The following is a 27,658-nucleotide window of genomic DNA, read 5'->3' on the forward strand; positions in this document are numbered from 1 at the left end:
GTGGTCAATGCGGAGAATAGGTGCCTGTATCAGGAGGAACGGTCGAAGATACAGGACCCTATTTGGTTCGCTGACAAGAAACAATAGAAAGAGTGACAATCGAGACTCGGCATGGGATATAGAATAAATTGTACGCTGTAGTTTGCTGACCAAGGTTCGCGGGATATATGAGGGTGCAAGATTGGACTTGGACCATCCGCAGTTTCAAAGTACGGCGAACATGACAGCATCACCAGAGAAGAATTTCTCAAACGTGTTCAAGGTGGTAAGTTGCGGACAATAGCATCGAAATTCAGGACGACATGTGCTAAATACCAGGAGGGTACGTTTGATCAAATTCGGTACTGCGTGTTCGTGGATCCGCTGTCGAGGCCATTGAAGATACTTCTGGCAGAATGGTCGTTACGGCAGAAATTACGGACATCGCTGGTCGCATATCATAATAAGGAGCTATGGACGTTCTCATTGAACGACGAGACGAATCCGGCAGTTCCGGACAGTTCGTTTGGACTAAAAGGTGCGTGCGGTTCCGCGGTAAGCTTTCTCAAGTTAATGTCTTGAATTAGAAATATCGACTGGGTCATTTCTACCATCTACGCTAACGATTTCGGATTCTACGTCACCTCAAGCATTTCCAGCGGCATATGTACCATTAATGCTAGCATTCACTGGTCTGGTATCGCGCCACCTTACCGCGGACTACGACTACATCCCCATGGGTTCAGTTCTGCTATCACCAACGCAATCGCTTCTGCACTTTAACCTCCGTCTAATATCCTCTGGCACGTTATTGCTCGTACCTCATTATCAACAGACGACACTTTGCAGACTATCCTCCGCAGAAGCCGAACCGAACGTGGACACGAAACTGATACTGGCTCCGAATGGCATTCATGCCAGTTTTGCGGGTAAATCGACCGAATTGCCAGTAGACGCATCGACAATATTGTCATGTATGTACATGTCGTCCGGATATCGTGTGCTGAACGAGGAAAGCTGGTGCAAGGTGCGGATCGACGGGAGCTCTGTGACGTGTTGTTGGCCATCCGAGTTGTGCTTCATGTTGCCGCCATGTAAGACGTACGGAGATGCGGCGGACATGGAGTGGTTTCGAATGGGCGATCCTTTAGATGAAGTTGAAGAATTTGTGCTGTCATTTTCGCGGAGGTATCAGTCTACTGATTCGTCGCCGAGCGCCTTCAGCCAAAAGGATGCCGCGGGAAACGTAGCTACTCATAAGAATCCGGCCGCAGTGTACCCTACTCCACCCGATCCAGCTCAGATTCAAAATCGTCCGCAGACAGCGCCGACTGGTGCTGATGTTGAAAATGGCGAGTATCCGTTGTCGTCCAAGTGGAATGCCGTTGATGATGATGATGGTGAGACTGCTATCCGAGAGATAGGCCTTGCTGAGGAGGATGATGGACTACTGCTTGGAGACGCGGAGGAGGTTACCGAAGCTGACTTTAATTTCTTTGACGACGATCACGGTTCAAATTTATTTGGCGATACGTCGGACAATGAGCTGAACATGGCTGATGACGCAGACTTCTTGAATCACGACATGAACGAGTTTAATATCGGCCATATTATGGAGGCCACGACGGATGAGCTGGAGATGAATCAGGAACGAAATCAGACGATAACACGCAACACAGACGCAAATGACTCGAAGGAGCCGGCTAATAAAATCATAACGCCTCCTCTATCGCCGCTTAAAGTTATTGCTCAAACAAACGCGGGTGTTGTTCCGCTGAAACGCAAGAGTGTATTTGCGCCTCTTACGTTTTGGCCAAATCTGGAAAGCGCGCTTGACAACAAATACAGTCTTGGTGGTAGGTTCTATGTGCCGGCAGAACGTAGCGACAGCTCCGACAGCGAAGACGAGAGCGACGATGGATCCGACAAAGACTATTACGATTACCAAGATTCCAAGACGGCGTGGTCGGATCGACCCGACAAAAGGCACGATAGCCCGGACTCTAGGAGAGACCAGCCAGCAGAGGATTTTACGTCCGACACGTATGTCGCGCGGCAGCTGTGGTGGACATTGCTATCGAATTCGACGGTGTCCCGGGATGGCTACTTGCTCTCTGCCGTCCGGTCTTCTTCTTGGTTGACGCAATCATTTCTGCAGAAGTATGCGGATAGCTCGCGGGTGGATATCGAGCATGTTTTGCAGACATTGTGTGAGTTTGTGGTGTGGGACAGTGCATTGCTGGATTCGTTCATGCCACCGATAGAGTCTCGAGGCGTGTGTGGCTCTGAGTTCGTGAGTGTCTTGAGGGCCATATTCGGCCAGATCCAGCCACTTTCACTACAAGAATACGCACTAGTTTCAGATACGTCGAGCACGCCCGCGAGTGAATTTTTTGGGGAGAAAGAGTCAACACAAGACCAGGAGGTGTTGCAGAATTTCATGCTACAAGTGGATATATTCGACGTGGGACTGCCCGGCTCACCGTTGCCGGCCAGTGTACCGGCTGCCGACAACCCGATTATTGTTGCAGAGCCGCCCAAGTCCGTATTCTACATCGACCCGCCGCATTTCTCGTTTATGCGGATGAACTCGGTCTTGGAAGTTCGCCCGCCGGCACTAAGATTTTGGCAGATATTTGGCTTCGCGCCGCAGAGTGGACGCAAGGACGTGATCAGTTTTATGATATATCCCGGCAGTCAGGGCATGACATCTGCCGCGTCGGCCTTCCTTGGGCGGCTGAAGCCAGTGTATGAGGGGTCGAGTTTGGGAAATTTTGTTTTTGGTGACGCGGGAGAGTATAAGAATGGGTTAGTGCCTGTCATGTCAACGGCGCGGACCACAGAGGAAGCGTTGGAGGACGTACGTAGGACGTGTGTTTTGCTAGGTACGAGCGTGGTCGAATGTGTCGGCGGTTTTTTTTTTTTTTTTTTTTTTTTTTTTCGTTTGTCTCGGGCGCTAATAGGTTGTAGGACGCTCATTGCCGGACTTTGTCGACGGGTTGCCGAACATTGTGATTTTCGTCGCCTCGCCCTTCAGCGACCCATCGTCGCTCCTACACATCAGCCACAGTGTGTTTCAGTTAAAGCAGGAGTATGTGGACCGGCTCGGCAGCGGGACGCATGCGAATGCGGGCTCGAACGTCGTGTTTGAGGTTTTGCCGGCGGGTTTTTTCGCCGCGAAGGACGCGCTGGTGGTGCCGTCGCAGTACGAGCTCGTGAAGTTTGCGTTGGGGGTGTACGACAAGTGCCGTCCGCAAGCGATCGAGGACAACGCGAGCGCGAATCGGTATCCGGCGTATACGCTGGCGCGGGCGCGGCCGGCCAGGATCGATTTCAAGCTGACGCCGACGCCGTCGCCGTGGCTGTTCGCGGAAAACACGTGCGTGCACATCGCGTACGGGCGGTCTCGCGACCGCCGGTTCGTGACGGTTGCCTGGGCCGACCAGCACGGCGAGCTGGCGCGGGTCAAGCCGTTTGCGCTGGTCGGGCCGCGCAAGGACGGCGGCGGCGGCGGCGGCGGCGGCGCGGGAAGGCCTCCGCGGTCGTGGGAGGATATCTGCGGCGAGATTTGGGAGCGCACGATTGGGCTGTTGCCCCGGGTCGGGATTCGGTGGCGGCTGGTTTTCGCCAAGGTCGGCACGATGGACCAGGACGAGTTCGATGGTGAGTTTTTTCTCTGGTTGAGTGGGAAAAGGAACCGGGCGCGGGATTGACTGAAATTTAGTGTGGATGAATCTTGCCTCGCACGCGCCAGACAACGTCACGGCGACGTTCGTGTGCGTGGACACGAACCCCAGTCTGTCGGTCCAGAACCAGGCGTCAGACGCCACGGCGATCTACTCGACGCCGGCGGCCACGCCGCAGCGGCCCAGGAACGAGTCCCCGAGCACCGACATGGCGGCGTCTACAACGCCGGCTGCACTGGACACCAGCGGCACGCCGACGTCGTCCGGCTTCACGACGACAACAGTGACAGCGACGGACCCGGATCCCGGCCGGCTCGTGGATCTCAAGGACGAGACGTACGGCGTGGTCATGAACCACAAGCTCCGGCTCGACCCGCTCGACGTGCTATCGGTCCGGTTCTCGGTCGCGAGCGGGTACCTTGTCAAGCCCGGCACAGACGACAGCGCGGTCATGTCCGTGCTTGAACTGTCGGTCCTGCACGCTGCGCCTGCGCCCGCGCCCGCGTCGGCCGGGTTCGACAGCGGCGGTGCCACGACGCCGGCGGTGGTCGAGGACTTGTTACGCGAGTACCGTCGACTGGCAGCGTACGGCGCGGCGGCAGGCGTGTGCGATGGGCGCAACGGCGTGCTGCCGTGGCATGTCGCGGCGGTTGAGAAAATGCAGCGGGTGCTGTGCTTTTTGCTCTAGGGTTTCCGTTTGAAAATTGTGTTTGGGATCAGTTAAATGTAGAGTACAGGTCGGTTTTGGTTTGGCAAAAAATTTGTATATAAGCATTTTTGGGAATACAGTACAATCACAGATGCAAGTCTAATAATCCATAAACGCAACTCCCCGAGCCTCTTGTACACGTTCCCACTTTCCCGCACAAAGCAAACCGTAACACCGAAACCTTTTATCCCTTTGGCCAGATGAAATCAACAAGCCAGATGTATATATACATGCAATAAACAAAGCAGATAAGCAAACGTTTCTCTTCACATTCGTCACCACGGGCGATGGTCGTCTAGGCCGATCGAGTCGTCGGCGACATGGATGACATCGCCGAGCGTCTTGCCGAACTGGGACATGTCGCCGCCGTGGTGGCGGGGGTGCTGGGGTGAGTCTGGCGACTCGGAGCGTGCCTGACGGCGCTTGAATGGGGACGGCAGCGCGGTCTGCTCTTTTGGCGCCACGGTTGCGGACGCCGAGGCGGGCGCGTTTTGGTGGTGGTCGCGGGACTTGGAGAATAGATGGCGGGCGGTGCGGACGCGGTATTTCGAGCCCAGGTACTGCTGGGGCCTGAACCTGTAGTCGATTGTGTCGCACGAGTCAAGCGACGACGACGATTTGGACGAATCCGAGGACGTGGTACCAGCAGAAGAACACGAGTTTGATGATGATACCGAGTCGCCGGACGAGAGCAAAGACGCAGTCGTATAAGCCGACGAGTCCGAGGCCGTGCGTTGGCGCACAGCAGCAGCCGGCGGATTGCCGCTGAAGTACCTGTGATTCAGGGCCTGGGCGACAGTCGGCCGCTTGCTGGCGTTCCACTGCAGACACGCTGTCGCGAATTCGGCGAAAGCGATGAGCGAGACTTCGTCGGCCACAGTGATGGAGGTATCGACGTTGGCGGTCATGACGTGGTAGAGGTCGGTGCCGAGCTTGCCGGTCGGCATCATGAACCCCTGTCGCTCAGCATAGACGTCGGCATCGTCCCACACGCCCCCGCGAGCGCTGGCGCGCTCAGGCGTGCCCATTACGTCGCACACTTTCCAGATCTGGTCCCACTCGTTCTGGCCGGGGAACAGGGGACGGAGCATCATGATTTCGACAGCCATGGCGCCGAACGCCCAAACGTCGACCTCGGGCCCGTACTTGCCGGTCTTGAGCAAGATCTCGGGTGCGCGGTACCATCTTGTCGAGACATATGTGGTGTAGGGTGCGGCGGTCGAGCGCACGTCGCGGACGAGACCAAAGTCGGAGAGCTTGACAGTGGGGACCGACGACCCGGGCGAGACGGAGACGAGCATGTTCTCGGGCTTAATGTCGCGGTGGAAGTAGCCGTGGGAGTGGATGTGATGCAGGCCGGTGAGGACCTGGTTGAGCATGCCGCGGACGACGGGCGGGTCGAACCGGACGCCGTTGCGGGCGTGAAGGTACTGGTAGAGGTTCATGTCGAGGCACTCCATGACTATGTGCAGCTGGCAGGTCGACAGGTCGAGAAATATTTCGTGGGCGCGGACAAGACAGTCGTGAGGCGGCAAGGCGCGCAGAAAGAGGACCTCGCGCAGACGCAGATAGTCGGCTGGGTTGGCGAACGACTTTTTCATTGATTTTATGGCGACGACCGCGTTTGGCTGGAGATGGGACGGTGCCGGCGACGAGGCGAGAGCGGATGCTCTGACGCGGGCACGAGTGACAGTGCCAAAACTGCCGTCGCCCAGCGGTCCGAGAAGCTCGAACCTGTCAGTCAGTGTAAGCGGAGTGGAAGAGGACGCGACCATTGGAATTTTTCCATTGGATAGGCGGAGAGGAGGCAAGCGGGCGCCATGAGCCTGATATACACATGTTATAGATGTAAGCTGGCTAGTATGTAGCGTATAATCGAGCGGACCGAGTTGCTGCCATTTGTTGTCGGGCGCATATGCACATGCAAATGCAAGCCACAGCACACGCTAGACCGGATCAGGCTAGCCGCGACATGTGGACATGTGATGTCGTGTCTGACAGGTGTCGAACCGCGAACCGAGCGGGAGTATGGTGCTTCCACCTTAGGCATATTTTGTGGTATTATATACACTATTATAATATACTGCTTATATATCTGTCTAAGATATCTAATATCTATCTATATATATAGCACACTCGGCGTAGTCAAAGTCGGAGTCGCTAAAGTATGCGTGGCCCGTGGTCACAAGCCCCTTTCTGCCGGTTGCCGCGCCCCGGGCTTGTCCTTCTGCTTTAGTCCTGTTCGCGGCTAATCGAACAGGCGAACAGGATTCGACGCCTTCAAGCGCAATCGGCCCCCCAGTTATTGGTATTCAGCACTAATCGGTTATGTGCAGATTGCGGACCAGATTAGTGTCACTGAGTCTGGATTAGCCGACTGCGGGGGGTTTATTAAATCCAGACTTGTCGGAGTAGACCATTTTCCGTCCGGTCTGACAATAGAGTTGTCGTGTTCCAGAAGCATGCAGAGTTTGGCCCGAGCAGTGCTGCCGCGCCGTCTGATTCGCCGGCCAACCGGGAGGCGATAAGCTTGCACTAAAGCGGACCCGTGCATAAGCCATCCTCGTGTCAATCTGCTCCCCGCCGCTAAACAAATGAGCAAGCTGCGAGCTGTCGGCGACCATGGACACGTGTGCACTGTGCAGTGACAAAGTAAACGCTAGCGAGGCGCCGCCTGCATCATTGCGTTGGTTTCGGGGACATGCGCGGTCGACAAAGTCACGATGGCCTGCCCCCCGTTGGTGGTGAGAGACAATTGATGGCACATTGCTGCTGGACCGTATCAGTAGTGCGTCATTGACAACCACCTGGACTCTGGCAGACGGCACGGGACACGAGCCGCCTAAGCTTGCTTAGCCTCGCTCCAATCTAACGGTAAAAAAATGAACGTCGTTGTTGATATTCTTAATCATGATTCTACATGCATCTGGCGCTGGGGGAAACCACTTGCGGGATTCATCATTATACTATACACAGGTCCAGTCGAACCAAGAAGATTGTGTGTTTCGGGCCAAACATTATTGAAACATTATCACGAAAAGTTAGTCTAGGGCAGTTCAACGGAGGCGAAGTTTAGCCACCAATATCACTGGATCTTCATTCAGTGGGACAGACTATTCAGCCTTAACAACAGTTCCGTCTCCGTCCTTTTCGCTGCTTGCGGTCCGTTGAGCTCATCTCGCACGCTTCTGTCATCGTCCGGAGCTCGACAAGTGGGCCCGAAAACGTCGGGAACAAAACTAACTATTTTGTAATTATCATCCGGATTGATGGAGAAACAAAACCTATCAAAGTCTTCGTGGATATTTGACTGCATGAGCAATCCATTCTGGCAAGAGTCAATCCACGAGTCAGACCCTCTCTCTCCATTCGTCATACACTTAGACAGCCCTGAACTAACAGACTAACCATGTCCGCCCTAATCCTCTCACGACAAAGGAGTTCCGGAACCAAGAGGGACCGAAAGTGCGTGATAACTGGCACCATGAGTATTAGGGCGAGCGCCTGAGTATACACGTGTTATGCACGGCTCAAATGGATATTGGAGAATTTGATCTGATGTCATAGCGGCCCGGCTTAAGAGGCTCGTCGGATGGCGTCAGGATTGTATCTGTACCTCGCAACGATACGCTATACGGATCAGACGCAACAATGAGAATATCAAGCATAAATAAAAAATTTCTTTCTGTGACAGACGGCCAGGCCGAGTGTTCGCGTTGCAAAGTACCACACCCTTAAGAGACTCATGTTCACGGGTATGGACTGACGCGTACCACACTGTTATCCAACTGCCGAATTCAGTACGCGTCGCTAATTCGGGATCTCGATCATCACTCACGACGAGGACAATTCCAGAGCACCTACAAGGAGGAAAAGGCAAAATACACGAGCACCGTATTCTTTTGAAGGAAGTACCATAAACACTCTCGATGACTTGCGGCGAGGGGAGCAGACATTTCCGATGACCCAGGAGGAAGCGCGCGCCTTGCTAAACGCTAAAAGGCGGCGTAAGAGGAAGATATAGCCGGCATCTGATGCTCAGAGGACAGTTGAAGACGTGAGCATTCTACGTTTGTGCATCTAGATCTACCTGGTGGGATTAACGTCGTCATAGCATAGGGACGAGGACCCCGTTGATATATTGCCAGGAGCGGTCCAGGATCTCAGATATTGCCGTCAGCCTGAGAAGTGCAGCCCCGCCCGCGATCCTGCTATCCAAACTGCGCACGACCATTATCCGAAAGGCAATAAAACAACCACTGCCAGCCCCAAACGATCGGGGCTTTCTGAACGCGACGAAGAACCGGCGCCGGTCCGCTCCATATCCTTCCTTCCGTCCAGCCTGTGCACAACGCCTAGCATCAATCCTTTTCTCGATCTACACAGGATTATAATCTCGTCCTAACCATAATAGACAACCCCATTCGTCCTATCTTTTCCGTGAAGGACTCCTCGGATAGTGTGGAAGTCAAAAGAACAGTAAAGGTAGCTTAAACTTTGGAAGCGATGATATGCGGTCTTATTCGATGCAAGTAGCAGTGGGCAAGCGGCTGCCTTATTGGTGTTGTACAATTCTTCTTAGAGGCTGGACAAACCTCCCGGTATATACATAGCATTTCCTCGGTGTGTTGCCGGGCACTTATCACTCCGTATGCACACATCTACACTCATTACTGAGTTATTGATAGCAAGCAAATTTATGTGCGACTCAGGCGGCCATAATGCAGTGACGATCCACGACGTGACCCGTTAAATATTATGACACCGACGCCGCGAGCCCAAATGTCTATAGTCGTCGCTTCGATATGGCATCGACCAGATTAAGAAATTGTCGCGAACAGATAATAGTTCTCAATTCTGGCCGCACAGATCTGCAGCCTTCGGAAATTAAATCGTATTGTAGTTTTCAGCTCGACCAATGCCGAATTAGGCTGTCGGCTGCACAATGGCGGCTTCTTACTCTGCTTATTTCGCCAACGCGATGCGCGCGATCTACACGCGACATCGCAAACCGGCCTCACGCTGATCTCGGTCGAACCAGGCGACGAAATAACCCGGCCCCCCCCTGCTCAGCGCTATTTATACCGAGCATAAGCTAAGGTTTCCATTGCGGAGACTATTCCCGGCTGGTATTAGTTTACTAAGAATAGCAGTTAGCTTGCATGTAGTTTGCTACGTGCTGCCGCGGTCAAATAACACGATAATTAGTTTTAATCAATTTATATTAATATAGTTAAATCATTCGAGCGAATTGGGCAGAACTGGGGACAATAATGACGTCGTCGTTCCCGCCATAAAACAATAGCGGAACCCTAATGTCCCGGCGTAATAACAGTTACGCCTTTGCAACGCGCGCAGCGTCGCGACGACGGACCGTTGGAATTAAATTCCGCCGTAAGTTCTGTTCATCACTGCCCAGCACTCCAGCTGGATATATTATCTTCTGACTATCTCTGCAGCTGGAAATCCTTGCTTGTCATTTTGGCCAAACGACAACACCCCCAACATGAGCGGGACTGACGCGCAAGCGACCGCCGCAAAGTCATCGCCGGCGCCGCAGGGCCACAGTAATGGCCACGGCAGTCTGGTCGAGGCAAATTCAGACGACGGCGCGGGTCCAAATTTGCAGTACTACTACAAGCAGGCCGAGCAGATCCTGGCCAACGCGACCACCACACAGCTCGTGGTTGGGGCGTCGGTCGCCGTGCCGCTGCTGCTCGGCCTGTTCGGTGTGCCCTTATTCGCCATGCTGCTAGGTGTGCTGATTGGCATTTACGTCGCGTTCATGGCGATTAATCCGGGAAAAGATCTCGATCTGGAACCATTGCCGTGGAAGAAGGACGGCAAATTGAAAGCTGAGATGTTCAATGATGTGAGTTCGCCACGACGTCGAAATCCCGCAGTCGCCCGCCGAAGCTGACTTGACGATAGGACTTCAGACCGCTAATCCAAAGCTCATACACGGTTTCCGCGCCGGTCGACGAGGTCATCAGGCGAGTCGTGGAGATTATTATCGATCAATACGTCGAGTCGTGGTATCGCGATCTCTCACCCGACGACATGACGTTTGTAAAGTACGAGCCTTTGATTTTTGCAGTTATAATAGTCTTCTAACTGGGCCTGTGCAGCGCGTGTCGACAAACCCTGCTCGATACCGCAACCGCTTTCGCTGGCCAACAAGCCCTGAAACGCCCAGCCGACCTCTTCCTCGTCCTGCTGTTCTCGACATGCAACAGCTTCGTCGTCTTCATCCGCGAACTGCGCACCGTCTCCGCCACATACTCGACCCGCGCCGGTGGCATCCACGACTACATTGTCGCCAACCCAGAGTCTGCGCTCGCCCAGATGGTCGACGCCGAGATCCAGAAAGCAAAGCTGCGCAATGCGGCAAACAACCTCGTGCAGACACTCCTGCCCGTGCTCGACATGAAGCGGTCGCCGGTCGCGCTGCTTGCCCGCGAGATCATCGCCAAACAGGTCCTCGAGCCTGCTGTCGAGTCGTTCTCGGACCCGGACACGGTCAATCGCTGGATCATTTATTTCTTGCAAAAGGAAGAAAATATCAAGGCCCTGGCCGACGAAATGAATGCGCGCAAAAACGACAACCAGAGACCGCTGTCGCCGGTCAAACGCACGCGGACGCCTTCGCCGGTTAAAGAACCGGTCATGAATAACGGATACGCGGACCGAGTTGCTCCCGGCCCGCCGCCACAGAAAGAGGAAATAACTAAAAACGGTTACGCGGACGGCGTCCCGCTCGACCAGCCAAAGAACCAGAGACAGCAGTCGTATGCGTCCGACGAAGCCGATATCGCGTCGTACGGCCTCGACGAGGCCGAGTTTGATCCCGAGTATGACGAGTTTTTGTCGTCGTCGGCTGAAGATCAAAGGACGCCGACCTTGTCGTCCGCCGGCAGCTTTGCCCCGCATAAGCCCGCGCGAAAACCGGTCGGCACCACGTCGTCGTCGTCGTCGTCTTCGCCGCCCTTTTCGAATTCGCATACCGAACCGCCCCGTCGGCCGGCTACCACGTTTGACGAAATTCTCCAGTCGTCCGACATGGCTCATGCGAATTCATCCTCGTCATCCTCACAATCTTCCTTGGCACAGTCCCAGCCACCCGTCAACTCACAGTATAACCGCAAACCGGTCGAACTGCCGGCATCTACATTATTCCAATCCAACATTATGCTGATCGACTCGTCCGCCGACAACAACCAGAGCACGAAATTCCTGACGTCCAAGCCGCTCGGCTTTTACACGCTCGTGATCGAGCCGGCCGGCACTGCCCCCGGCTGGATGGCCATGCGCAACATATCTGACTTTGAGCGTCTGCACGCAGTCTTGCAGAAACTGGCCGCACTGGCGGGCCTCACTACTTTTCCTGACATTTTCCCGCCGTGGCAGAGCATTACCCGCGCCGATTACTGTCTGACGCTGCAGTCATACCTGCAATTAGTCGTCAATACTCGCGAATTGGCTGATTGCGAGGCAATGAAAAAATTCGTCGACAAGAAGGAGACAGCCACGGCGACCGAAAAGCGGTGGCAGAAGAACCCGCTGCTCAAGCACGCCGGCGAAGGCGTTCTCGACGCCATCTCAAAGGCCACCACGGCAACCGCGTCCGCGAAAGAGTCAAGAAAGGCGATCTTGGGCGTCTTGGCGGCCGCAAAAAGGCAGTCCGTTGACACCATCAGTCGGACAAAGGACAACGCTTTCCGACAGCGGCAATCGTTCCTCAACAGCGGACCGGATTTGGCAGGGTTGGCGGCTGGCATGCGGCAAATCACCAACGGGCACGCGAATACAGACAGCACACTTCAAGGGTATAATGCTGAGTTGAACTATAGCTCAAACAGCTTGGCCAGCGTGTCGGATGTAGCGAGCACGCAGTCGACGACAACGTTGGTGCAAACTGACGGATATTATCTACCACCACCGCCATCAGAAATTGCAGACAACTACAATCCTAATCTGCAGCGGCACAAGAGTATTGACCGCGCTGCGTCTGCGTCTACGCCCGCACTGGGAAGAACGTCGTCCACGCGCGGAATTTCGCCAGTCGTGTCGCGCACTGATTCTTTTACTTCGTCCGAACCCGACTACAACGACTACGGATCGTCGCGGACGTCAGTTGCGATCGACCGTCGTGAGAGTATAGCAGATGAGCCTCGCCCCCGGACAGGACTCGACCAGGACGCCCGGCGGTCAGCCATAATCGCGTCCCATCAGCCTCTATCCCAGGGCGAGACGAATTCGCTTATCGACACAATCTTCCTCGCCATTTCTGAACTATATCTCCTCTCGAACGCATGGACCGTACGCCGGTCGCTGCTGACCGTCCTGCGGGGCTTATTCCTCCGAAACGGCAGCTCGTCAGTCGAAGGCATCCGTCTCGCTATCCAAAAGGATATCATCGACAAGTATACCGAGGAAGACGAGATTGCACGCAAACTAAACGACCTCGCGAACGCGGTGTGGCCGCCACCCGGCGACCCGTCGCCACAACCAACACCGCAATCATCGCGTGAGCTCAAGAACGAGGCAAAGAAAATGTTTGTCTCTCGCGCCGTGCCAGACGCGATCAAGAGCGTCATGGGTGCCGGAGCGTCGGCCCAGGCGCTCGAGTTCGTGTTCGACGTGCTGCAGGACCGGAACATTGCCCGCGGCCTCGTGCTCAACTTACTCATGGATTGCATCACGACCGCACTAATGTAATTTTTCGTTTTCTCGATGGCGGTCGTTTGACGTTCTTGCACGACGTAGTTGTGAATTTTTCGTTTGGTTTTTTTTTATTATTTTGGACTGGGTATGAAGCGCATCAATCACTGATTTCCGTGTCATTTTGGTCTAGATATATGTTCTTTGGCGTCCGGAGGGGTTCTTTGTTCCAATTTGTATTTGTACTGTAGATAGAGCAATTTGTATGCACAACGAGAGGATTTTAATTGCGACTATTCATCGAGCCGTACCTACTGAGGTAGTAGTCACACAGAACCAACCCGTCCTTATTGGCATATTCAAACTCCCCGCTACAAGCACACAAATTCAAAAAAAAATCGCTGAACTGGTACAGGTTCTACAATACACAAAAAGATAATAAACAAACACGATAGCAGATACACAATACAGGTAAAATATAATGACAACAAGATCGGCACTATTGCGCGGCCTATAAAGCGCCGCTGTACGACAAGCTCATCAGACTGCCAATAAACGTCAAAATCAACCGACTTCTGACCTCACAGATGTCCTCAGGCACAAGCCAGATCAAGGCACCCAACTTCCTGGCAATCGAAATGGCAAGCTTGGCGTTCAAGTACTTGTCCTCGTCATTGCCACCAGCAGTCACGAGGTCGTAGTCGACGTAGCCTGGCTTCAGACCGTGCAACACATCGAGCAAGAAAATGCCAGACGCAATAGACGGATCCTTGAGCGATCGGACGGTCGACGACTTGCCGCCCTTCTTGACAGTGTCCTGTGCCCATCTCAGGATATCCATGTCAGAAATCTCACGGCCACCCTTAGACAAGCTCTTCAAAGTCTGAACGATGTTGCGACGCATAAGCTGCCACACGAGACCGAGAGTGAGAGTGCGGCTGCCGTCAGTGATATCAGCGCCTTGAATACCGACCAAGGAGAACCGGTTCTGCTTGCCAATATCGACTGCGTAGTTGGTGTTCTCGACAGCTTTAAAGCGAGACATTTCAGCTCCAGACACAGGACGCTTGTTGACGTGGCGCAGGTTGACTGACCCGGGGATTACTTTGTCGTAGGCCTGGAGTAGAATAACACCATCCTTGACGTCCTCAAAGAAGCTAACAACTGGCGGATCGACGTCAAGCGAGTTAAGCCAAAGAGTGAAAACGCGGGCCTCTCGTTCGCCCTCGGCATCGAAATCCTCAATCTCCGGCTTCTCCTCCTCCGTGAAGGGCTCCAGGCCAGGATGGGTGTTGAACAGGTGAGCAACAAATGCAAGGTTAAGCTTCGGGTTTCCTGCCACCAGCGAAGTGGGAGTCAAGTACTTTCTGCAACCAATCTTGTCGGCGTTCTGCAGCACCTGCTCCGCACGTTGGAGGAGATCACGCGTTTGTAGAGGCGCGAGCGAGCAAGACTCTGGCTTGAGTTGATGCAGTAGGACAGTGTAGTTCTCGGCGTCGGAGACATCCTTGGAGAAGTTACTCACCCGTCTTGGCCAGTTGGCGGCCTTTAAATGGTAATTGAACCACCGAAGAAGGATCTGCTCCGGCGGAAGACGGAGGAATTGCTCAAGAGTCTCATCTTCTTCCAGTAGACGATACAATTCAGGGTGCAACTTAATATCGATCTTGCCAAGTAAACCACGTCGAATAATCTGCCAAATCAAACCAAGAATAAGATGCTCACGACCGTCAATGATATCCTCCGCATGAACGTTGACAACGACACAGCCAATTGCCTTCGCCGAATTGATAACAATGTTCGCGTTCTCGGTCATTGTGAAGTTATTCAGCCGCTTGTTGCCTTTGGCCTTATTAAGGACACGCTCATCTATAGTGTCGGGCACCGAGTCGTTTATAAGCTTGGAGAGAACAAGGCCATCCTTGCACTCATCGAAGATTTGAAAGGTATCCGTTGGGAACGGAAGTCGGTCTCCAATATCCGCATCGCCTAGGAGGACCGAGTTTATGTGTCTAATGACTGTCAGAACCTACTTATCAAATGAGTACGCATCACTCTCAGACCTTGTGAACTCTGTTCTCTCTTCATCGTTGATAGTGTGTGTAACACCCGCAGTCGAGCCCTGGACAATAATCTTGGACTTGGTGACACCTAGATTCTTGGAGACACCAGATCTTATCTTCGAAATAAGCTATGCAATTGTTAGTATTTTGATCCTCGCCACGTACACTGTTCGCCATTAGCGCACCTCAACGTAATCATCCAATTCGACACGACCGCTAGCATCAACTCCGACGTCCTTCAATGTTTCTCTGATCTGATCATAACTGGCATTCTCACCAGACTCTTGAACAGCCTTCACAATCGTCTGCTTGTCGACATATCCCTTGTCATCGATATCAATTTTTCTGAAATCAAACCGTTAGATATTTCCATGCAATTTGGCAGAGAAGCGGTAAGTCTCTGGGTCGCACGATTCGGATATGCGATAATTACGCATGAACCAGAATTGGCATGCAAATTCAATTAAGGAAAAACAAATCATACTGAAAGTTATTTATCAGCTGAAATATATCCTCCTGCTTCAGGTCGGGAAATTTGCGCTAAACAATTGCAATCGTGTTAGCAACAAGGCAGAGCTCAGAACAATACTTTATGACCAAGCCACCCCACACCATATTCAATCAACGTACCTGTAATTTAATGGCATTCATTTCGAAGAGTTCTAAGAATTTCGAATATCTTTAGGCAAGGGTGGGAAACGGACTTGAGCAGCAGCTCCGGCTTTATTATGAGTATGCGCGAGAAGTTCGAATCACGGATGCCGCCGGCGATGACGACTTTGCTTACAGCTAAACACAGATTGGCAGGATTACCGCATCGAGAATATGTGGCTGTACAGTTCACTCACAGCCACTACTCCAAGGGTTAGGGCAACATTGCTTATTGAGTCGTCGTCATCGTTGTACACGATAAGATCACTTGAAGATGGAGCGTAATTCTCCATATTCTGATTTGCAAGAAATTTTTGCAGAAATATCAAGAATTAGAGGTACATTTTGACGGTAGGTTTGATTAGTTAGACGCAAAATGTATTGCGCGGCCTTTTGAGAACTGTACTCTTTCTACAGGGGCAACCATCCGTACTCCTTCGGGTGTTGCCGCGGGTCCTGAATATGTCATGTATATTATACAAATACATTCCGGATACACAACTCCAATGCATTGTGCCCCGAATACAGGTAAACACCCAACAAAAACCAGGCTGGCTCTAACGTTGCTCTACATCAAACGCCAATGCTATGTGCGAAAACTCCTCATGACCATGAACCTCCCGCCATTTTGTCCATATGCGCTATCTGGGCCGTCTCCATTGTTCGATTCCCTTGCGCGCTCAATTTTCTCTCGGAGTGCAGCAATTGCCTTCGGATTGACCTGGAAGGAGTAGCCATCCGCGTTCGTTGTATTCCACGGCAGCACCCATTCCCACACATAATTTCCCATTACAGACTTCCAATTCTGCCATGGCCCCCGATCCCAGAGTCTCATGCCAAGTTCGGTCTCAGTTATTCCCCGCAATTCCGGGTGTTTCTCGTCGACTGCAATGCTCACGAGCTGTAGTCGGTAATGTCTGCTGAGATATTCAATGGTGGTAATATTTTGAAGAATGTAGTACGTATGCATAGATACGAATGGGACCAACAGAGCTGTGAATATGCCAGACCTAACTATCTGTTAGCAGATAATTCTCGGCGGTGTCCATATATTAAAGCCACCCTTACAAAGCGTCTACCACGACGAACTGTACTATGACCTCTCCTCGTTCGTGCGCATATTTAACAGTGTAGACCGTGAGAGTGACAAACACAAATATTGTGAATGAGAAGCATGTTAAAACGAAGAGATAAAACAGCTTGTAGTTCTTGAAGCCAATAATCGTTCCCACCCAGGGACAATAGTGATCCATCTTAACGACGCACCGGTCGAGTTCAGAGGAATGGTGGGAACGATCGGGTTTCATTGACTGGCACCGTGAACACCATAGTGGATACCCATCTGACTCGCACGTAAACGCTTCCGGAACGTCATTCCCAATGACTGCTGGTCTGACCGCTTGTTTCTCCAGGTCCGCCTCCGGAGTTGGTCCATTTGTCCGTTCTTGGGTCTGTCCATAAGTACCTGTAGCAAGCTCGATTGGGCCAGGGTCTAGTCCATCGTTCCCCCCTGGTCCAATCTCTTTGGCTGCCAAATCCCGTTCTTTAATTTTTCCCCAGCCCTTCGGGACAAGTCCTGGTCCAATAAAATTTATAGCGGTACAGTAAACAAGTAAAGTAGTTGTAAGATATAAAAACACTACCATGAATGCAATGCCTTGTCTTTTCCTGCCACCGCTATCACCAGAAATCAACTTGTTGTGTGCAAACAAAAAGCAGTAGACATAAGTGGCATACCCGATGGTGCCACCTAACACGACCGGTACCATCTTTGTCATTCGATACCGCCGTCTTTTTCGACGCCGCCATTCCTCATCTGATAATTCGTCTCCTCGGCGTGGTAATAATCGTCTGATGCCCTTCCGCTTCGGTATGTGCGTATTCGAATGATCAATATTATCCGACGGCGATGTATATTGTCTGCCAATAGTAGATTGAGTAGGGTCTGAACTCGATTGCGGAAAATATCGATCCTGAGGTTGACGTGAAGCTTCAGACGAGAGACGGGCCAGTCTAAAGTCGTTGCCATTGTCAGTTAAAGAGTGCGTACGAGATTGAGCCACAATCATAGGAGAAGGCGTCTCGAGCTGGCGAGGGCTGCCCATTTGCAACCTCTCAGCTTGAGGTATTGGCTGCGAGGCATTTGAGGGCATGCTGATGTAACGGTGATAAATATATCAATAAGCTTGCAATGCACCACAGCTTATACAGAACGCAAAACCGACCAAATATATCGGGGCTTCATGACAAACTTGCAGCGTACTAACTGGCAGTGTCGTGTCGAAAATAAAAACGCAGCTCTCTTCAATGATGATACAGCAGACAATCTGTCAGCGCCAGTCAGCACCAGAATCTTGGCATCATATGCCGAGCGCTCGTCTGTTATGGATGTTATAGTTAGCGATCGAAAATATCATGTACGTGCATAGAATGGTGAACTTCTTCCGGGCACTTATTCTTGCAGGTTTGGAAAGGCACGTGTTGCAATATTTAATTCAATCAGCAAAATGTCAGACCCACGTACTCCGGAAGTTTGATCCCAAAGGCATTTGTACACCTCTTGCGAGTCGCAAGCCGTGCGGCTCTCGTTAACCAGAGCAATTGCGACAGACCTAACCCCTTCAGATTCGTTCATTTCGGACCATTTAGGACCCGCTCATATATAATATATTAAAGCAAGACTGCAATATGCAGCTATTGCTATATATAGCTGGGTATTTCATGCTTTTGATTGTGCAGATATGGAGTTAATTTCAAGGATTCCGTATATATTTTCTTTAGCTGGCATTCGAGTTTGTAAATGCGTCGTCTCAGTTAACGACTAACGTGATTAAGTCATCGTGATAATTCCATAAATAGTATATAACGCCTACTATTCTCGCCATGCGTGCTTCCGTCAGAAGTCTAGTACTGATTACTGTATGCGACAGGGTTGCGTTGTGGGCAAGGGTTTTTGCGTCAGCCCTCTGTTTATGTCTACCTCGATCTGGACTAGTGAGCCTAAACGAAACTCGCGGGAAGTTGTTTCACGTAAACGCTCGAGGGAGCTTCTCGGCTCACAACACGAATAGGAATCAACCTGGAACATCTTATTTCGCGTCCGCGATATATTTCAGCAAATTCTTCACTTTCATGGGAAACGAAAGCATAAAAATTCGGAATAAGTGCGGGCAACTCAGGAACTAGAGAACAGAGACTTCCTTGGTTGTGTTTGTATTGGGGGCCAGTCCAGGTCTGTGTATGCCTTTTATGTGCCGGAGGAGCATCACTCACGGGACGAATAATGTCGGTTTCTATCCCTACGCCACATGAAATCGGTACTTTAATTGCAGTACTTATTAAGGCCGTATGTAGTATGATATAGTGTTTGGATTTAAGAGGAACGATCAACTCACTAACACGTTCAGAAAAACTTACCGAATCGCCGTAGACTTGGTAAACAGGATCCTTACTGCACGTTACGAATTGGCCAAAATGCTCAATCTACGAAAATCGACAAGCGCGGCGGTCAGAGGCCCATGTGGAATCACGAGTTGCGATTCCCTGTACTGGAATCGGACGAGCATATGAAGCTCACTATTCTCGACGACAACGACTCTCGGCCCGAGTTGATTGGAGATAGCATAATTGATCTGAAATCGATACTTCAGAGTGCTGCGAAAGGTATATCAGATAAATGGCATGAAATTCACTATCGTCAGAAATATGCCGGAGAAGTATACATTGAAATGACGTTCTACCCCAATGTAAGTGTTTTGGGGTATTTTTCGTGTCAGCCAAACTTATTGCTAATCCTACTTTGACAAAATAGAAGGAGCACGCAAAGAATATGCTGGCGAAATACCATAAACAAGAGAAACAGCTGTCGTCTCCTCCTGCTCCTCCTCCTCATCCAAAAAGGCGTCCTTTGCCAGCAAGCCCTGGTGTGGTGAACTCGCCACCCTTGTCGTCGCCACACTCGTCGCCCAAATCAGTCGCTTCTAGTCCACCGCCACTTGATTACAATGCAGCACATCGCCGGCATTCATCATCTCAACAAAGCAACTTACATGGTCCATCTCCATTATCTCCGACAGGCACAAACTCTAGGGCTGGAATTGCGATCACTGCTCCGTTGTCGTCACACTCCACTGACTGCGATGGCGAAAACTACGTTTCCAGAACTCCTTCGCGCCACGAAGTCCTGTACAGATATGATCCTTCAGTCCTCCAAGACGTTCCGGATCAGTATTACAGTAGTCGTGCATTTGCTCATGATGACTACGATGACACAACTTCACCCGTCCGACCGCAGGTGTCTGGTCGCCGACCGCTTCCTGTTCCCCCGAGTATTGTGCCGCAGCAACAAGTGATTAACCCGATTCAATTTGACGCGCCGCGTTGGACTGAAGATTCCAGATACTCATACTCAGTGTACAACAGCGAGGTCGGACAGCCAAAAGAATATGGCAATAATTATTACGAAATGTCGCCGCAGTGCGATGGCTATTTGGAAGACACTTTGGAAGACAATTATCGTCGCCAGCAACTTAACGGCAAGGCAAGAAGTTATGCTACGACGTCGACGCATCATTCACCACTGAGATTACAGGATCGACTGGTACAAGTTTCCAACGACCAAGAATATGACCCGATGGCAGCGGCTGTCGACAAACTTGCGACGCAGTTGGAGGGCCTTGGCAGAGCCGATGGGCTGGGTAGACACCGTACATTCCGATCAGAATAGAATCAAATGGAGGTCAATGTCAGTTATTTTTGTGGATATAATAGCCTTTGCTTACTGGCATGCGTGATCGTCTGGGACTGGTCTCCTTAGTATAAAACTGTGCATAGATAAGAAGATGTCGTAGCTATGTTTAATTTGATAATAAATAATGGTGCATTTATAATAAGGGGAACCATGGATACAGAATGAAAATCATGAGACAAGGGCGAACCTATTACAGAGCAAGCCCACATACATAATACAAAGCGCACCAGACAAACAACCATATTGGCGACAGCTTCGATTGCCTAAACTATTCGCGCGACATCTGTAATTATAATGTTGTCATCAAAGTCGTCATTGACATTTACACACGTTGAAACACACAACAAATACAATCCTCATCATGAACTTCGCTCCTTGCCAGAGTCTCTCTCCATCGATGCATATGAGCTGAATGACTCATTCGTTTGAGTTTTTCTCATAATGTTTCCTTGCTTCATTACTTCAACATCATGTGGCGTATACTACACTCGTTTATTCAAACCTACATAGACATTCGTACATCACCACCCAGCTCTTCAACAGCAGTTCGACTTTTCCTTCTTAATCTCATCTGGAGAACTCGTGAAGGAAATGGTAGTACCCTCACCTGGTCTTGGACCGGTCTCGTTGCCTTGGTCTAATTGCTTTGCAGAAACAATGCGATAGATTTCTGTCAAAATGTTCTGGAAAGCCAGCTCGACATTGGATGCATCAAGGGCAGAGGTCTCAATGAAGGAAAGGTTGTTCTCGGCTGCACGTAACACGATGTTAGAACCATCCTTGTCGGCGCATGTGAATCCCAAAGGGTAATGCAAACATACCCGCAAACTTTTTGGCCTCATCGGTAGGGACGGCCCTTAGGTGTCGCAAATCACTCTTATTTCCGACCAACATAATCACAATATTACTGTCGGCATGATCACGCAATTCCTTCAGCCATCGGTTGACGTTCTCATATGTGCCGTTCTTCGAGATATCATAGACAAGCAGCGCACCGACGGCACCACGGTAGTAGGCACTGGTGATAGCCCGGTAACGCTCTTGACCAGCGGTATCCCAAATCTGAGCCTTAATGGTCTTACCGTCTACGGAAATTGACCGAGTGGCAAACTCAACACCAATGGTACTCTTGGACTCTAAGTTGAATTCGTCACGAGTGAAACGGCTCAAAAGATTCGACTTTCCGACACCAGAGTCACCGATAAGGACAACTATGACAGACATTAGACCACGAACAATCCCACTCAAAGCTCCGGTGCTCATATGGCAGTGCGTGCCAGTCAACAGTCCATATTATTCACAAGGATTGCCCGGTGAGCTTCAGACACAGCGGGATGCCTTTGCCATCAGTCATCGAATCGGGGCCTGAATCGGTAGACTCGATCCACAAATAACCTTATATAGCAATTTAGATTCTCCCCGCCATGTAGGCCGTTCATTCAAGGATTTATGGGTTGCTACCCAACCCTGATTGACCTATATCAAGCCAGCATTCAGGAGCACAATTGGCCCCTTGCGGGCACGCACCACCAACGTAGGACCAGATTTCGCCCACATTGCTACTCACCTTTGAATAAATAGTCGTATTCGTCTTGAGCCATTGCTATAGTCTACTAAATGTATGCGAAGTGTAAGAATGCGAGGAGGTTAGATGAGGTTGAGGCGGAGTATATGGTTTAAGAAGCGAGATTGGGACGGACGGGCAGCGTGAAAGCAGTCAAATGCAGGAAGGGACATTGACACTGTTGACAAGTGTCCGGTTGACGTGCTTGTGGCATAAGCGCACTCGAAAATCTTATTTACAGTATTAAGCGAGCACCACATGCTACAGATGCGGCTGATACGCACATGGGAATTGGGACGACACCAAGGATCCAGGGCCACAACGCAACCAAGGTCAACGCGTCCTGGAGGCGACTGCACCGAAGCATCTGCAGGGATGCAGATTCTACTAGCGTTTAACTGATAACTACCGAACGCTGCAGGACACCTACTTTTCTCATTGGTACGCAACAATGCGTATATTTGCTATATTCAAAGCAGACGCGTCATGAATTGCTGCGTACGCTGGCGCAGTGCGACTGTAATCCGCCACTACTAAATATGGTGTTACTTCTAGTCGTTAGCGCTGCCGCTCGTATTCGGGGAATTAAACGCGTAAATCTAAGTGCACAGCGCATATGTTCAAAGCGAGTCGCCAAATACGCCACAGCCGCGTCGACCACCTGGCACCGGAAAACTTGACCACTCTTAATAAGGGAGAACCCATTATTCAAACCATCAGTGCCATCAGCGCCATCAACAGTAATCGATCCGCAATGGCCGACAGGACTCTCAAGTCAAAGCTCAGAAATGAGACGAAGATTGTAAGTTTAACTTATCGCTTTCGGATGTATCTTCAAAGAATGGATAGTGCGTTGTCAACTTAATACAGCAATCTGACGCGTCCAATGATAGGTTAATGAAGGCGCCGAACTCAAGCGTCGCGAGCATCAAAAAGAACTTCATCGAAAAAGACAAGAAGAGGGCCTTGCACGATTTGCGGGTGAACTAAAGGCAGAAGATGATCAGAAACGCGCGGTCTTCAGACGATTCGAAGCCTATAAGCGCGAGTCGCAGTTTCCTGTTGGCGTGAAAGACCTCAAGATCGCAGTTGATCCCAAAAATCAGGTCGTCGTTGTTCCCATTTGTGGTCGACCAGTTCCATTTCATATCTCGACGCTTAAGAATGCCAGCAAGAACGACGAGGGCGAGTACGTTTACATTCGATTGAATCTGTTGACTCCTGGTCAAGGTGTGGGAAAGAAGGACGACCTGGTACGTGTTCTTGATAGTTTTGATGGCAAAGCTATCTATAGTTAGTGGAATTGTTATCTAACGCGCGTGATAGCCATTCGAGGATGCGAGCGCTCACTTTGTTCACAGCTTGACATACAGGAGTCGCGATACGGAACGTATTACCGACATTTTCAGGAGTATTCAGGAAATGAAGAAGAATGCTGTCAAGAAGGAATTGGAACAAAAGGAATTGGAAGACGTTGTGGAGCAGAATAATCTGATAGAAGTTAAGAACCGTCGGGCGATCCGATTAGACAATATCTTCGTGCGGCCTGCGCCGGATGGAAAGCGTGTCGCTGGAGCACTTGAGATCCATCAGAACGGTTTGCGTTATCAGTCACCTATCCGATCCGAACACAAGATCGATTTGGTCTTCAGCAATATCAAGCATCTCTTTTTCCAGCCTTGTGATCACGAGTTGATCGTCCTTATTCACGTACATCTTAAAAACCCAATAATGATCGGCAAGCGGAAAACCAAGGACGTGCAGTTTTACCGTGAAGCTTCCGATATACAGTTTGACGAAACTGGAAATAGAAAGCGAAAGTACCGATACGGTGATGAGGATGAACTGGAGGCAGAGCAAGAAGAGCGCAAGCGGAGAAACGCTTTGAATAAGGAATTTCGCAACTTCAGCGAAAAGATTTCAGAGGCCTCGAACGATAGCTTCGATGTCGATATTCCCTTTCGAGAGCTTGGCTTCAATGGTGTCCCATTCCGCGCAAATGTTCTTTGCCAACCAACTACAGACTGTCTCGTACAGCTTATTGATCCGCCATTCTTAGTGATCACGCTCGCAGAAATTGAGATAGCGCATCTGGAGCGTGTTCAGTTCGGCCTCAAGAATTTCGATCTGGTATTCGTGTTTAAGGACTTTAGTCGGCCTGTTGCACACATTAATTCCATTCCTATGGATCAGTTAGACAGTGTCAAAGACTGGCTAGACGAAGTTGAGATTCCGTACTCCGAAGGACCATTAAACTTGAACTGGGCTACGATCATGAAGACAGTTACTTCGGATCCGCACTCGTTTTTTGAAGAGGGCGGCTGGAGTTTCTTGGACAACGAGTCAGAGTCAGAGCGTAGTGAGGAGTCCGAGCAGGAGTCCGAATTTGAGGCTTCCGATTTGGATCCGTCGGACGAATCTGAAGCTGAATCTGAGTTTGACGATGATGAGGGATCTGCTTCCGGCGGATCAGATGAGGGTGACGAAGAAGATGAGGATATGTCAGATTAGTGCAGGAACATCAGAAATTATGAACATTTACGGACTTCTATATCATGCTGGATACCAAAGTCAACTAATATGTCTTTGTAATTGGATAATGTGGAACCATGTCTGTCATAGGAAGTGATCGAGAAAGGTGCGACAATAGTGTACGATCTTTGTACGAATGTTTTTGGTGACGATTCGGATAGCTTATTTAATCAACTGTCAGGATCTGATGCTAAGAACAAGCGGAATTGTATAACATACTATCGTAAGCCTACTCTTGAATACTATATGCAACAATACAAGTGCTACTTTCCGCATCCGATCCATCCCATCCATGAATACATTTGATAAACCAGAGAATACCTAGCCAATAAACCTGTAGTATATAGATTATGCCAGCTGTAGAGTCTTCTTGTTGTACTTTTTGTAGCTACTCTCGGTAGAAAGAATAAAACATGATATATAAATCACAGCCCTGCTTTTAGTCCCTGCAGCTCCCAATATTGCCTAAAATGCAAATCAAAATAACTTATATATAACACAAAACTGATGTAACGTAATGTAATGCGAATTTCGCAAATATCCGGCAATTAGATGCTCTATACCCTCTCATAGAACAGCAAATATGCCGTCCGCTCATCCAAGTCACCAGAGCCACCCATAATTATCCGCCGCCGCATAGCCGACTCGTCTTCGTATACAGTCTCGATGTCTTCTGGTTGGATCTCCTTAATACTTACATCGTCAAAATTAATCCAAGTGTCACTGTGTTTGTAATGCAAGTCGACCGTATAATGTCCACCTTCGGTTGACTTCCCATGATGATACACTACCCCGAAGAGCTTGTAACTGCCATGTACTCCCCGCTGCTGGGGCGAAACGCACTCAGGAGGAATCACAAGATCACGCTTGTATCCAATAGTCTTGCTAATTTTCTGGACCGACGGGTAGCCCGACCCTTCTTCCACAGCAAAGTGGAATCGTTTCAGATGCAGAATAAGGACTCTAGGAAGTTTTTCGAAGAATGTCTGCTTCGTGGCTTCAACCATGTCACCGTTGTCACTCTTGTAATGGCTGATGACTTCTGTCTGCGACATTTTCGCCAGGGCGTCTTCAAGCGTATGAATTTGGGGATCTGAAATGTCCAGTTGTACATGCTGAAAGGGATCGAGAGTGACAGAAGGTTTCTGATGCGCTGCATAGATAACTGAGCGGAACTGACCGCCAAAGATTTTGGTAATCGGTGATAGTGCCACAGCAGTCTGCCGGTATTAGTTACCATGCTCCAGTACTATGCTCCACAAGAATTCAAACTTACAGTTCGGGTGACTACTACTTTGTGCTTTTTACCAACCTCTAGCCATCCATCGCCTGCATCATTGTCCTCGTCAATCTTTAAATCCACAATAGCCCTCTGGACAAAATTGCGATGGCTTCTAGCGCCGTTGATACCATTAGCCTGTTTCTTTTGCAGTTGTCGCGTCGCAGCAAGGAACTCCTCATGCAATCCGTCCAGTAAGAATCCTAGAAACTCCTCAGCATCCTCCTGGTGGCCTCTTCGCATGTTAGCGAATAAAGTATTCGCCCGCAGCGCATCGTACACAAATTCTGGAATGAAGGGTTCTCCGAATGGCGACGACTTCGTGTTGTTATTTCCAAATCGCGCGACAATCTTCGGATCAAACTCTTGGACGAAAAGAATCAACGAGTCCAATATTGGTGTCTCAGAATTGAACCTCTGTGTAAGCTCTTTTCCCATTGTATCGACGAATGAATAGAATGGCACACAATATAATAGGATCTGAAGGATTGAGTTCATGAAACACATATTCCCCGTATTTACGAGGCCTCGTGGTATGAGAACCGGTGGCTTTCCGTCGAAGTCTTCTTCTGGGACAGGAGGGGGCTCTAGTTCGGTGGCGTCAGATATTTGCGTTGTAGCTGACAATGAGGATGCGGATGATGGCGATGCGGGTTCAGTCGGTATACTAGATGCTGATGCTGTGTGTGGTTGTATAGGACGTACGGCTGGAGAGGTGCGTGCGACTGACTGTGCAGTGACAGGGAAAGAGAGTTTCACGGGCTTAACAATATCCGCCCACGATTTCGCTGACTGTGCGCGCAAATGTACTCCTGGCTCAGGAGGAGTTTTCATAGGAGTCGATGGAAGCGACGTAACTCCATTCAGTTGTTCGTGAGGCAGGGGCGATCTCGTACGCGATGGCCCCACTAACTGATCCGACTTCTGCTGTCCCGGCCGTTGTATATGATTCTCAAGCTTTATTCCAAGAGCATCTCGTAATTCGATCAATTCTGGAATCGACTTGGCATATAATATTCCAAGCTGTTGTAGTCGAGCTCGTGAATGCGCACGATTCCTCCGTCGTCCGCGGCGAAGAGGGAAAGGCTCGCTTGGATCTGAAAACCATGGCCACTATCCCATCGTTAGATATCCTTCGGCGATATATGCCTATCACAGGAAAACAGATACGTACGGTTGGCTGAGGCAGCGGATAGAGCGACTGACTTCTGTAATCCGTTCTTGGCGTGCTTATATTAACCGACTCGGACACATTGCTTTCGATAGATTGAACCGTCGTATTGGCCGAAACATTACCTCCAGTTGACGACCACGAATTTCCCACTGTTGAAGAAGCAGGCGAAGTAGGCGTCGGTGTTATTGGACCACTATATGAGGCGCTATTCGAACCGTCTGCCTGTCGAGTTGGGTGCCACGACGAGGGCGATGACGACGACGACGACGACGACGTCGTCGGCGCTGCCGTAATCGACGTAGTTACCGGTGATAAGGGCGTTACAGATCTTGACTTCTTATGTGTGTTTGCTTGTGGAGTAGAATGATGGCCGACCGGAGAATTGGCTGGATGATTCGACATCTAATTCTGGATGCTGATAGATGGCGCGTGCCGAGATGATGTTCCGGCAATTAGCCGGGTACACTAGGCCCAGAATTTCCCAAGAACGGTGACAAAAAGTTATATATACAATTAAATATGCTGCAAGATCCGGCAGGTATGGTTCACATAACCACAACTGCGATGTAGTTGTCGTGTAGTGCTGCGTTGTAGATAGCGCTCAGCTCGA

The 27,658-nt window shown here is 50.4% G+C and overlaps 10 protein-coding genes across 10 annotated transcripts; 4 read left to right on the forward strand and 6 right to left on the reverse strand.

The window, feature by feature from the left end:
* Positions 1 to 8: 8 nt before the first annotated feature.
* Positions 9 to 4,459, forward strand: POJ06DRAFT_294777 (mediator complex subunit 13 C-terminal-domain-containing protein). The gene is made up of 5 exons (XM_056190481.1): positions 9 to 265; positions 322 to 517; positions 567 to 2,864; positions 2,950 to 3,642; positions 3,704 to 4,459. The coding sequence occupies exons 1-5, from the start codon at positions 221 to 223 to the stop codon at positions 4,351 to 4,353; spliced, it is 3,882 nt and encodes a 1,293-aa protein (XP_056045706.1). The 5' UTR covers positions 9 to 220; the 3' UTR covers positions 4,354 to 4,459.
* On the reverse strand, positions 4,460 to 6,255 carry POJ06DRAFT_249213 (kinase-like domain-containing protein). The gene has a single exon (XM_056187135.1). It carries the CDS (start codon positions 6,147 to 6,149, stop codon positions 4,650 to 4,652), a length of 1,500 nt encoding a protein of 499 aa, XP_056045707.1. The 5' UTR covers positions 6,150 to 6,255; the 3' UTR covers positions 4,460 to 4,649.
* A 1,015-nt stretch (positions 6,256 to 7,270) lies between these two features.
* Positions 7,271 to 8,090, reverse strand: POJ06DRAFT_249214 (uncharacterized protein). Its single transcript, XM_056187136.1, has one exon. It carries the CDS (start codon positions 7,748 to 7,750, stop codon positions 7,475 to 7,477), a length of 276 nt encoding a protein of 91 aa, XP_056045708.1. The 5' UTR covers positions 7,751 to 8,090; the 3' UTR covers positions 7,271 to 7,474.
* A 1,675-nt stretch (positions 8,091 to 9,765) lies between these two features.
* POJ06DRAFT_80415 (PXA domain-containing protein) lies at positions 9,766 to 13,196 on the forward strand. The gene is made up of 3 exons (XM_056191583.1): positions 9,766 to 10,246; positions 10,306 to 10,448; positions 10,503 to 13,196. The coding sequence occupies exons 1-3, from the start codon at positions 9,881 to 9,883 to the stop codon at positions 13,090 to 13,092; spliced, it is 3,099 nt and encodes a 1,032-aa protein (XP_056045709.1). The 5' UTR covers positions 9,766 to 9,880; the 3' UTR covers positions 13,093 to 13,196.
* A 123-nt stretch (positions 13,197 to 13,319) lies between these two features.
* POJ06DRAFT_289143 (calponin homology domain-containing protein) lies at positions 13,320 to 15,749 on the reverse strand (the record flags this gene model as incomplete). Its single annotated transcript, XM_056190308.1, has 5 exons — positions 13,320 to 15,047; positions 15,069 to 15,226; positions 15,284 to 15,443; positions 15,583 to 15,638; positions 15,729 to 15,749. 5 exons carry the CDS (start codon positions 15,747 to 15,749, stop codon positions 13,547 to 13,549), a joined length of 1,896 nt encoding a protein of 631 aa, XP_056045710.1. The 3' UTR covers positions 13,320 to 13,546.
* A 467-nt stretch (positions 15,750 to 16,216) lies between these two features.
* Positions 16,217 to 18,256, reverse strand: POJ06DRAFT_249219 (DHHC palmitoyltransferase-domain-containing protein). The gene is made up of 2 exons (XM_056187137.1): positions 16,818 to 18,256; positions 16,217 to 16,759 (listed from the first exon to the last, which is right to left on the reverse strand). Exons 1-2 carry the CDS (start codon positions 17,900 to 17,902, stop codon positions 16,336 to 16,338), a joined length of 1,509 nt encoding a protein of 502 aa, XP_056045711.1. The 5' UTR covers positions 17,903 to 18,256; the 3' UTR covers positions 16,217 to 16,335.
* A 420-nt stretch (positions 18,257 to 18,676) lies between these two features.
* Positions 18,677 to 20,645, forward strand: POJ06DRAFT_249221 (uncharacterized protein). The gene is made up of 3 exons (XM_056187138.1): positions 18,677 to 19,095; positions 19,157 to 19,495; positions 19,561 to 20,645. The coding sequence occupies exons 1-3, from the start codon at positions 19,033 to 19,035 to the stop codon at positions 20,473 to 20,475; spliced, it is 1,317 nt and encodes a 438-aa protein (XP_056045712.1). The 5' UTR covers positions 18,677 to 19,032; the 3' UTR covers positions 20,476 to 20,645.
* Positions 20,646 to 22,259, reverse strand: POJ06DRAFT_249225 (ras family-domain-containing protein). Its single transcript, XM_056187139.1, has 3 exons — positions 22,067 to 22,259; positions 21,321 to 21,710; positions 20,646 to 21,250 (listed from the first exon to the last, which is right to left on the reverse strand). The coding sequence occupies exons 1-3, from the start codon at positions 22,098 to 22,100 to the stop codon at positions 21,036 to 21,038; spliced, it is 639 nt and encodes a 212-aa protein (XP_056045713.1). The 5' UTR covers positions 22,101 to 22,259; the 3' UTR covers positions 20,646 to 21,035.
* Positions 22,260 to 22,817: 558 nt separating this feature from the next.
* POJ06DRAFT_236881 (FACT complex subunit-domain-containing protein) lies at positions 22,818 to 24,574 on the forward strand (the record flags this gene model as incomplete). Its single annotated transcript, XM_056185923.1, has 3 exons — positions 22,818 to 22,865; positions 22,957 to 23,316; positions 23,390 to 24,574. The coding sequence occupies 3 exons, from the start codon at positions 22,818 to 22,820 to the stop codon at positions 24,572 to 24,574; spliced, it is 1,593 nt and encodes a 530-aa protein (XP_056045714.1).
* Positions 24,575 to 24,863: 289 nt separating this feature from the next.
* On the reverse strand, positions 24,864 to 27,640 carry POJ06DRAFT_80478 (uncharacterized protein). The gene is made up of 3 exons (XM_056191584.1): positions 27,049 to 27,640; positions 25,872 to 26,987; positions 24,864 to 25,815 (listed from the first exon to the last, which is right to left on the reverse strand). The coding sequence occupies exons 1-3, from the start codon at positions 27,448 to 27,450 to the stop codon at positions 25,153 to 25,155; spliced, it is 2,181 nt and encodes a 726-aa protein (XP_056045715.1). The 5' UTR covers positions 27,451 to 27,640; the 3' UTR covers positions 24,864 to 25,152.
* Positions 27,641 to 27,658: the final 18 nt, after the last annotated feature.

The sequence above is a fragment of the Lipomyces tetrasporus genome (genome assembly GCF_029532465.1).
Source record: "Lipomyces tetrasporus strain NRRL Y-64009 chromosome Unknown POJ06scaffold_3, whole genome shotgun sequence".
NCBI classification, from domain to species: Eukaryota; Fungi; Ascomycota; class Lipomycetes; order Lipomycetales; family Lipomycetaceae; genus Lipomyces; species Lipomyces tetrasporus.

Coding starts and splice junctions, on each gene's coding strand:
- POJ06DRAFT_294777 (XM_056190481.1), top strand. CDS start 221: ATGACAGCATCACCAGAGAAGAATTTCTCAAACGTGTTCAAGGTG. Junction 266..321: donor TCTCAAACGTGTTCAAGGTG/GTAAGTTGCGGA, acceptor AAATACCAGGAG/GGTACGTTTGATCAAATTCG. Junction 518..566: donor CAGTTCGTTTGGACTAAAAG/GTGCGTGCGGTT, acceptor GTCTTGAATTAG/AAATATCGACTGGGTCATTT.
- POJ06DRAFT_80478 (XM_056191584.1), bottom strand. CDS start 27,450: ATGTCGAATCATCCAGCCAATTCTCCGGTCGGCCATCATTCTACTCCA. Junction 26,988..27,048: donor ATCCGCTGCCTCAGCCAACC/GTACGTATCTGT, acceptor ACGATGGGATAG/TGGCCATGGTTTTCAGATCC. Junction 25,816..25,871: donor AAGTAGTAGTCACCCGAACT/GTAAGTTTGAAT, acceptor TAATACCGGCAG/ACTGCTGTGGCACTATCACC.
- POJ06DRAFT_249214 (XM_056187136.1), bottom strand. CDS start 7,750: ATGACGAATGGAGAGAGAGGGTCTGACTCGTGGATTGACTCTTGCCAG.
- POJ06DRAFT_249221 (XM_056187138.1), top strand. CDS start 19,033: ATGTCGGTTTCTATCCCTACGCCACATGAAATCGGTACTTTAATTGCA. Junction 19,096..19,156: donor TTGCAGTACTTATTAAGGCC/GTATGTAGTATG, acceptor TAACACGTTCAG/AAAAACTTACCGAATCGCCG. Junction 19,496..19,560: donor AAATGACGTTCTACCCCAAT/GTAAGTGTTTTG, acceptor TTGACAAAATAG/AAGGAGCACGCAAAGAATAT.
- POJ06DRAFT_80415 (XM_056191583.1), top strand. CDS start 9,881: ATGAGCGGGACTGACGCGCAAGCGACCGCCGCAAAGTCATCGCCGGCG. Junction 10,247..10,305: donor AAGCTGAGATGTTCAATGAT/GTGAGTTCGCCA, acceptor ACTTGACGATAG/GACTTCAGACCGCTAATCCA. Junction 10,449..10,502: donor GACGACATGACGTTTGTAAA/GTACGAGCCTTT, acceptor GGGCCTGTGCAG/CGCGTGTCGACAAACCCTGC.
- POJ06DRAFT_249225 (XM_056187139.1), bottom strand. CDS start 22,100: ATGGCTCAAGACGAATACGACTATTTATTCAAAG. Junction 21,711..22,066: donor ATACGACTATTTATTCAAAG/GTGAGTAGCAAT, acceptor TGTCTGTCATAG/TTGTCCTTATCGGTGACTCT. Junction 21,251..21,320: donor TGAGGCCAAAAAGTTTGCGG/GTATGTTTGCAT, acceptor TGTTACGTGCAG/CCGAGAACAACCTTTCCTTC.
- POJ06DRAFT_249219 (XM_056187137.1), bottom strand. CDS start 17,902: ATGCCCTCAAATGCCTCGCAGCCAATACCTCAAGCTGAGAGGTTGCAA. Junction 16,760..16,817: donor TTCGTCGTGGTAGACGCTTT/GTAAGGGTGGCT, acceptor ACAGATAGTTAG/GTCTGGCATATTCACAGCTC.
- POJ06DRAFT_249213 (XM_056187135.1), bottom strand. CDS start 6,149: ATGGTCGCGTCCTCTTCCACTCCGCTTACACTGACTGACAGGTTCGAG.